Genomic DNA, 9,396 nt, shown 5'->3' on the forward strand with positions numbered 1-9,396 from the left:
TGGGCTCCCTTGGCTGTTCGTGTGGGCTGCAACTCTTGGGGACAATGTTAAACCAAGGGTTGCACTCCCTCTTTGATCAGCCACCGATCCAACGGTCGGATCGATCCTAAGCACCCTTTGATCAAACACCGCCGATCCCGAAAAGATTAAGGCGACATACTGCGAAGTGCAAAGTGCGCCATCAAAGCGCCACATTGCGCCTCACGCACACGCACGCGCATGGCAGACGCGCCGGACGGGTACCGTCCTCGCCGCAAGTGCACCGTACAATCTCTTCTAACATTACATGTGATAATAATAACTACTTACTACTAACACATATAAATCCAATGAGCTTTCCTTTCATAGCCGATGTGGGACTAAAAGTCCACATCAATATTTTGAAAAATTCCAACGGTCTTCTTTTCTCCCTCTTTCTTCTTCTTCTTACTCTTCAACCTTTTTCTGTGTTCTCTCAAAGTTACAGTAATGTGAGCTTGGGCGAATCTCTCTCTGCCGGTGGTAACACCTCTTCATGGCTTTCTCCTTCAGGTGAATTTGCGTTTGGGTTCCATTCTATCAACAATAGGGATGATGCCTTCTTGCTTGCCATCTGGTATGACAAAATACCTGAGAAGACTATAGTTTGGTATGCAAATGGAGATAAACCAGCACCTAAAGGATCAAAACTTCAGCTTACCATTAATGGTGGCCTAGAGCTTAACAACCCTCAAGGAGAAGAGATATGGAGAGCTCAATCCATTCTTGGTGTCGTCACCTATGCTGCAATGCTTGACACTGGCAACTTTGTGCTTGTGGATAGCAACTCTGTCCATATATGGGAGAGCTTTAAAAATCCAAGTGACACCATTCTCCCTACCCAGATATTAGAACTGGGTAGCATGCTTTCTTCTCGACAACCAACCAATTACTCCAAAGGAAGGGTCCAGCTCCGCCTGCTTACTGATGGTAATCTTGTTATGAATACTGTAGCATTACCATCAAACTACGCCTATGCTGCTTATTATGTAAGCAACACTTTTGGTTCTGGTTATCAAGTTGTCTTCAATGAGAGTACAGCTACCATTCATATTCAAAGCCAAAATGGAAGCATATTATTGGACCTCACAGTTGGGAGCATACCCTCAACCAAAACCCATTACCACAGAGCAACCATTGATTTTAATGGTGTATTCACCCAATATGCTCGACCAAAGTCCTCTTCGAGCAGCAATGGCTATGAAAGTTGGTCCATCGGCTGGTCAATTCCTGATGACGTTTGTTCTTTTAATAGTCAGGATGTGGGCGAAGGGATTTGTGGCTATAACAGCATTTGCAGGATTGTGCAAAATCGACCTGTTTGTGGATGCCCAAATCAATATACGTTGGTTGATCCGAACAATACATCGAGTGGCTGCAAACCTGACTTCATACTACAAGGATGCAATGGAAATGGAACAGGAACCCCTGAGATTTTGTATAGGATGGATGAGTTGCTTGACACAGCTTGGCCGAATTCAGCTGACTATCAAAGGCGGGCACCTTATACTGAAGCAGATTGCAAAAACTCTTGTTTGTATGATTGTCAATGTGCAATTGCCACTTTCAGAGATGGGAACTGTTGGAAGAAGAGCTTACAGGTTAGAAATGGGAGACAGAGGAGTGATGTAATTGTGAAGGCTTTCCTCAAAGTCTCAGCAGATAAAAATACCCCGAGAAATCCTCATCCAGCTCCTTCAGTTCCAGTAGATCATAATATTCCTGGGTCAAATCCTAATGGAGAGGAGAAAGATAAAGGTTTGTTCAGTGTTGTTGCAGCTGTGTTGTTAGGTAGCTCAATATTTTTCAATTTAATTTTTCTAGCTGCAATTTTTATGGGGGTTCTGGTTTACTATAAGAAACTAAAAGAAAAGGTACAAAAACCAAGTTCTTTTGAAACAAATCTGCATTCTTTTACTTACAAAGACCTGGAGGATGCTACAGATGGATTCAAGGAAGAGCTGGGAAGGGGAGCTTTTGGTGTTGTCTATAAAGGGGTCTTAGGTTTGGATTCTAAACTTGTAGCTGTAAAAAAGCTAGACAAAGTGGTACAAGAGGGAGACAAGGAGTTTAAGACTGAGTTGAGTGTGATTGGCCAGACCCATCATAAGAACTTGGTCAAATTGGTTGGATTTTGTGAGGAAGGACAGCACAGGCTCTTGGTCTATGAGTTCATGAGCAATGGTACTTTAGCAGGCTTCCTTTTTGGATCATCAAGGCCAGATTGGAACCAACGAACCCAGATTGCATTTGGTATTGCAAGAGGGCTTATGTATTTACATGAAGAGTGCAGTGTCCAGATCATCCACTGCGATATAAAGCCTCAAAACATACTTCTGGACGACTGTTATACAGCAAGGATTTCTGACTTTGGATTGGCCAAGCTCTTGATGACTGATAAGAGTCGAACTAACACGGCCATTAGAGGGACCAAAGGCTATATTGCACCTGAGTGGTTCAGGCACTTGCCTATCACAGTTAAGGTAGATGTGTATAGCTTTGGTGTCATGCTATTGGAGATCATTTGTTGTCGGAAAAGTGTTGAACTGGAAATGGGTGGTGACGAGAGAGCGATTCTGACCGATTGGGCTTATTATTGCTATCAAGAAGGAAGGTTAGATGCTCTGGTGGAGAATGATATTGAAGCAATGAATAATATGGGAAGGCTAGAGAGGCTATTTAAGGTAGCAATTTGGTGTATTCAAGAAGAGCCATCACTAAGACCTACTATGAGGAAGGTTGTACAGATGCTAGAAGGAATTACTGAAGTTTCTGAGCCCCCACACCCTTATCTTTTCAGTTGTTGAAACTTAAAACAATTCTCTTTTTCTTCATCCAAGTAGTGTCTCACAACTCCTCTTTCTGTGCTTAATCATTTATGTAGCATTTATTGTGTTAGTTTGTAATTTAAATATTTATTTGTAATCAAGTTTATCTTAGTTTAAGACTACAACCCAATATATTCCATATCTTCTGTGAATTTTATGTGTGTCCCAAGGAGAGGATTGAGCTTGGCATTTTGAAGGCTTCTTACTGTGTAGAAGTGAGAAATAGAATCAATTTTGTTTTCAATTTCTTGTATTTCTAATGACACAGATAACTTCATTGAAAGAATCAGGGGAAATTAACTATCAATAGGAGTACCATCCTTTTTCCAATTTGTGTTCATGAGAATCTCAAACCTTGAAGGCTCCACACCTTCAGGATTCTCCTTCCACTGAAGCTACATACAGAGAAAAATTAGTATAACAGTTTACATGTCTTTCAGCATTATCAATTGTATGTATTTGTGTATAAGAAACCTACCTTTAATTTAATTCATAAAGCAGTGCAAAACTTCTCCGATTAGTAGTATGATTCATTTTTTGTTTAGATCTTTCCACTGATCCAGTGGAACACAAGAATTATGTGTCTGAGTCATCTCCTCCTCACTACCACATTAAAGGCCGTCCGATGTAGAGCCATTTTTTGGAAGACTCATTTCTTCCTTAGAGGATGAATTTCATATTTCCCCTACAAGACAATATGATATATTAAGCTACAGCTTGAATGGCCAAATGGGTTGTCACTTTACCTGAATTTTAGTCCATTACACTTCCTTGTAGTGATCTGGCACTTTCCACCAGTCAGGATGATTACAAGGTATATTCTCCTCTTTCCTCACCAAAGTTCCTATCAAAGTAGACCACTAGATTACCTGTGACCACCAAAGTTAAAGTTGAAGCTGTTCAAAGTAAATTTAACAGTCAATTAACCACCTTTCTATACATTGCATGGTAATTAATAATAAAAGCCCACTTGAAAATTAATGGCATCTCATCTCTTCAACAATTTTTAGTCACCTTGACTTAAACGGTAGGTGAGGTCATGTTCTTTTAATGGTAACAATGAAGAACTTAATTTCTTGCTCTCCATTCCCATATTCCTGATGACCTTGACAGCATTAATAATTTTGATATTCTAGTATTGTGACTTTGACTTGATATAACTCAATACTGTATCCTCATGAAGTCCACACAAAAAATCTTGGTTTCTAAGAGAATTAGGCATATATACAGTAACAATTATTTCTATAATGTTAGCTACAGCTTAGATTAGTGATCTTATGAGTAATAATACTTTCTGTATACTATTATGAACAACAAAGTTCAGGTTTGACATTGGTGATCATATTTAGATTGTCACAAGGACACACTTCCATTCCATAACACAGGCAGGTTGGCACATATGACAGAGTTCCACAGTCATCTCAGTGGTCAAATTTCGATCTCAAACAAGTATAGGGGAAAACCCCCCCATAAAAGTAATAAAATTACAAAAAATACCATTATCTAGATTCCATTAATAGTTCTTGTAACTCGGTTGACTAAACTTTTAACCACTTCTCATGCTTCTTAATTAGCTGGAATTTGAGCAGTATGATTGGTGTGGGTCCTCTATGCCATGTGGCAAGGAGGTCCTCCATCATATGGCCCACCCTACATGCCATGTGGCAGGGAAGTGTGAACTCATGACACGCCAAGTGTAACTAAAATAAGTAATTATCTTCTCAAGACGAACTAATGGAAGTAGACAAGGCTCTATATTAAGCACAGGAACAAAGCTCTAAATCAAATTCAGGGATCCAATGGCATATTTTTAAGCCTCCTCTGGACTTATTTGATGATCTTATACTTTCAGATGAAGACCTTAATTAATGGCAATCAAACTAGAAATATGGAAGCATTTCTTGAGACTTGTGAGATTCAACCATACAACATTTTTTGAAAAAAATTGCATTAGTTAGTTTCCCCTGTTTCCTCTGATTCTTTCAATGAGGCTACCTGTGTCATGAGAAACAAAAGAAATTGAAAGAATAACTTCTACACTGCATGAATCCCTTAAAATGTTAAAGCTCAATCCTCTCCTTGGGATACAAAGTTAAAACTCACAAAAAGTATGGTATATATTGGGTAGTAGTCTCAAAACTAAGATAAACTTGGTTACAAAATAGATATCTAAATAACAAAGTCATACAATAAATGCTACATAAATGATTAAGCAAAGAAAATTAGAAAAAGGAATCGTGAGACATTAATTATTGGATAGAGAAGAGAATTGTTTTAAGTTTCAACAACTGAGATGAAAAGATAAGGGTGTGGGGGCACAGAAACTTCAACAATTCCTTCTAGCATCTGTACAACCTTCCTCATAGTGGGTCTTAGTGATGGCTCTTCTTGAATACACCAAATTGCTACCTTCAATAGCTTCTCTAGCCTTCCCATATCATTCTCCACCAGAGCATCTAGCCTTGCTTCTCGATAGCAATCATAAGCCCAATCGGTCAGAATTGCTCTCTCATCACCATCCATTTCCAGTTCAACACTTTTCCGACAACAAATGATTTCCAATAACATGACACCAAAGCTATACACATCTACCTTCACTGTGCTAGGCATGTTCCTGAACCATTTAGGTGCAACATAGCCTTTGGTCCCTCTAATGGCTGTGCGAGTTCAACTCTGATCATTCATCAAAAGCTTGGCCAATCCAAAGTCAGAAATCCTTGCTGTATAAGAGTCATCAAGAAGTATGTTTTGAGGCTTTATATCGCAGTGGATGATCGGGATATTGCAATCTTCATGCAAAGACGAAAGCCCTCTTGCAACATCGAATGCAATCTGGGTTTGTTGGTCCCAATCTGACCTTCTTGACGATCCAAAAAGGAAGTTTGCTAAACTGCCATTGCACATGAACTCATAGACCAGTAGCCTGTGCTGTTTTTCCTCACAGATTCCAACCAATTTGACCAGATTCTTATGATGGGTCTGGCCAATCACGCTCAATTCAGTATTAAACTCCTTATCTCTCTCTTGTACCACTCTGTCTAGCTTTTTTACAGCTATAAGTTTAGAATCCAAACCCAAGACCCCTTTATAGACAACACCAAAAGCTCCCCTTCTCAGCTCTTCCTTGAATCCATCTTTAGCTTCCTGCAGATCTTTGTATGTAAAAAGAATGTAGATTTGTTTCAAAAGAACTGCTTGGTTTTTTTCCGTACTTTTTCTTTTAGTTTCTTATAGTACATCAAAACCCCAGCAGCTAGAAAAATTAAATTGAAAATTATTGAGATACCTAATAGCACAGCTGCGACAACACTGAACAAATGATTATCATCTACTGGAACTGGAGGAGGATGAGGATTTCTCTGGGTATTATTACCTGCTGAGACTTTGAGGAAAGACTTCAAATTCATACCACTCTTCAGTCTCCCATTTCTAACCGTTAGGAAACAACTGCTTGGTTTTAAGGTGCTAGCATACGGTATACGGCTTGCATACCAGCCTTTTCCCATTTAATAGTTAGTGTTTTGTCATGTCTAACAGAATGAGTTTGACACTGTTGGAGAGTCCAAGCACTAGTAAAATTAAGGCAAAACTGGTACAGATTTCTAAAGCTTATCAAGTTGCACCAAATCAATAAAAGAGAGAGAGAAGAGAGAGAGAGAGAGAGAGAGAGAGAGAGAGAGAGAGAGATTCAATTTCTCATTTCTACACTGAAAGAAGCCCTCAAAATGTTCAAATTCAATCCTCTACTTGGGACACAAAGTTGAAACTTACAAAAATTACAAACTAATACAATAAGTGCCAATACAATAAATGCTACATAAATGATGAAGCACAACGAAATTAAGAGGAGTTGTGAGACATTACTTGGATGAAGAAAAAGAGATTCTTTTAAGTTTCAACAGCTGAGATGAAAAGATAAGGGTGTGGGGGAACAGAAACTTCAACAATTCCTTCCAGCATCTGTACAACCTTCTTCATAGTGGGTCTTAGTGACGGCTCGTCTTGGATACACCAAATTGCTATCTTCAATAGCCTCTCTAGCTTTCCTATATCATTCATTGCTTCCATATCATTCTCCACCAGAGCATCTAGCCTTCCTTCTTGATAGCAATCATCGGCCCAATCAGTCAGAATTGCTCTCTCATCACCACCCATTTCCAGTTCAACATTTTTCCGACAACAGATGATCTCCATTAACATGACACCAAAGCTATACACATCTACCTTAACTGTGATAGGCATGTGCCTGAACCACTCAGGTGCAACATAGCCTTTGGTCCCTCTAATGGCTGTGCGAGTTCGACTCTGATCAGTCATCAAAAGCTTGGCCAATCCAAAGTCAGAAATCCTTGCAGTATAGGAGTCATCGAGAAGTGTGTTTTGAGGCTTTATATCACAGTGGATGACCGGGATGCTGCACTCTTCATGCAAGTACATAAGCCCTCTTGCAATACCGTATGCAATCTGGGTTCGTTGGTACCAATCTGGGCTTGACGATCCAAAAAGGAAGCTGGCTAAACTGCCATTACTCATGAACTCATAGACCAGGAGCCTGTGCTGTCCTTCCTCACAGAATCCAACCAATTTGACCAGATTCTTATGATGGGTCTGGCCAATCGCTCTCAATTCAGTCTTAAACTCCTTATCTCCCTCTTGTACCACTCTGCCTAGCTTTTTTACAGCTACAAGTTTAGAATCCAAGACCCCTTTATAGACAACACCAAAAGCTCCCCTGCCCAGCTCTTCCTTGAATCCATCTGTTGCTTCCGTCAGGTCTTTGTAAGAAAAAGAATGTAGATTTGTCTCAAAAGAACTTGGTTTTTGTACCTTCTCTTTTAGTTTCTTGTGATACATCAAGACCACCATAAAAATTGCAGATAGAAAAAGAAAATTGACAAATATTGAGCTACCTAATAGCACAGCTGCAGCAACACTGAACAAACCTTGATCTTTCTCCTTTACATCATGATTTGAGTTTGACCGAGGATTATCATCTACTGGAACTGGAGGAGGATTACCTGATGAGACTTTAAGATAGGCCTTCACAATGAGATCACTCTTCTGTCTCCCATTTCTAAAGGGTAGGCTCTTCTTCCAACATTTCGAGTCTAATAAAGTTGACATTGCACATTGACAATCATACAAGCAAGCATCTTGGCATTCTGCTTCAGAATAAGGTGTCAGCCTTTGATAGTCAGCTGAACCAGGCCAATCTGTGTCAAGCAACTCGTTCATTCTATACAAAATGTCAGGAGATCCTGATTGATTTTCATGGCATCCTTGTAGTATGAAGTCAGGTTTGCAGCCACTCAATGTATTGTTTGGATCATCCAACGTATATTGATCTGGGCATTTACAAACAGGTCGATTTTGCACAATCCTGCAAATGCTGTTAAAGCCGCAAATCCCTTCGCCTATTTCCTGATGAGAGCAAATGTCATCAGGAATACACCAGACGATGGACCAACTTTCATAGTCATTGCTGCTTGAAGAGGACTTTGGTCGAGCATATTGCGTGAAAACACCATTAAAATCAATGGTTGCTCTATGGTAATGAGTTTTGGTCGATGGTATGCTCCTAACTGTAAGGTTCGATACTATGCTTCCATATAGGCTTTGAATATAAATGATAGCTGTACTCCCATTGAAGACAACTTGATAACCAGAACTACCAGTGTTGCTTACATAATAAGGATCAAAGGAGCTGTTTGTTGGTAAAAATACAGTATTCAGAACAAGATTACCATCAGCAAGCGGGCGGAGCTGGAACCTTCCTCTGGAGTAGTTGGTTGGTTGTCGAGAAGAAAGCGTGCTGCCCAGTTCTAATATCTGGGAAGGGAGGATGGTGTCACTTGGGTTTTTAAAGCTCTCCCATATATGATCAGAGCTTCTATCCACAAGCACAAAGTTGCCAGTGTCAAGCATTGCAGCATAGGTGACGACACCAAGAATGGATTGAGCCCTCCATATCTCTTCTCCTTGAGGGTTGTTGAGCTTGAGGTCACCATTAATGGTAAGCTGAACTTTTGATCCTCTAGGTACTGGTTTATCTCCATTTGCATACCAAACTATAGTCTTCTCAGGTATTTTCTCATACCAGATGGCAAGCAAGAAGGCATCATCCGTATTTTTGATAGCTTGGAATCCAAACGCAAATTCACCTGAAGGAGAAAGCCATGAAGAGGTGCTACTGCCAGCAGAGAGAGATTCGCCCAAGCTCACATTACTGTTAGTTTGTGCAGACGTAGAAAAGGGAAGAAGAGGAAGAAGAAGAAGCAAGAGGGAGAAACCATGACAAGGATTGTCAACCATTGAATGAGGTGTTTGGGACTTTGGGTAAGAGAAATATGAAGGCAATTAAAAAATGAGGAAGTTTATAAATATAAGAATCACATGTAAGCACCACAGTTCAGAATCACAAATGACTTGGTAAATCATATGTAAGCACCACAGTTCAGAATCACAAATGACTTGGTAATTCATAGTTGCTTCGAATTCCAATCCAACTTCTCTCTATTCTAGTTTTCTTGGTACAATTTCAAACGCGTTA

At 39.9% G+C, this 9,396-nt stretch overlaps 2 protein-coding genes across 3 annotated transcripts; one reads left to right on the forward strand and one right to left on the reverse strand.

Annotated features, from left to right (window-relative positions):
* Positions 1-401: 401 nt before the first annotated feature.
* On the forward strand, positions 402-2,876 carry LOC122642120 (G-type lectin S-receptor-like serine/threonine-protein kinase LECRK2; the record flags this gene model as incomplete). The annotated part of the gene is made up of 1 exon (XM_043835538.1): positions 402-2,876. A coding segment is annotated over one exon (2,424 nt), but the record flags the coding sequence as incomplete, so codon positions are not given.
* A 2,232-nt stretch (positions 2,877-5,108) lies between these two features.
* On the reverse strand, positions 5,109-9,160 carry LOC122642118 (G-type lectin S-receptor-like serine/threonine-protein kinase LECRK3). Of its 2 annotated transcripts, none has more exons than XM_043835536.1 (2): positions 6,897-9,160; positions 5,109-5,282 (listed from the first exon to the last, which is right to left on the reverse strand). In XM_043835536.1, exons 1-2 carry the CDS (start codon positions 9,156-9,158, stop codon positions 5,121-5,123), a joined length of 2,424 nt encoding a protein of 807 aa, XP_043691471.1. In that variant the 5' UTR covers positions 9,159-9,160; the 3' UTR covers positions 5,109-5,120. The 2 variants fall into 2 exon arrangements, with proteins under 2 accessions (XP_043691471.1, XP_043691472.1); XM_043835537.1 differs by having other exon boundaries at positions 5,109-5,274; positions 6,889-9,160.
* Positions 9,161-9,396: the final 236 nt, after the last annotated feature.

The sequence above is a fragment of the Telopea speciosissima genome, chromosome 10 (assembly GCF_018873765.1).
Source record: "Telopea speciosissima isolate NSW1024214 ecotype Mountain lineage chromosome 10, Tspe_v1, whole genome shotgun sequence".
Taxonomy (NCBI): domain Eukaryota; kingdom Viridiplantae; phylum Streptophyta; class Magnoliopsida; order Proteales; family Proteaceae; genus Telopea; species Telopea speciosissima.

Coding starts and splice junctions, on each gene's coding strand:
- LOC122642118 (XM_043835536.1), bottom strand. CDS start 9,158: ATGGTTGACAATCCTTGTCATGGTTTCTCCCTCTTGCTTCTTCTTCTT. Junction 5,283..6,896: donor ATATGGAAGCAATGAATGAT/ATAGGAAAGCTA, acceptor GTGGAGAATGAT/ATGGGAAGGCTAGAGAAGCT.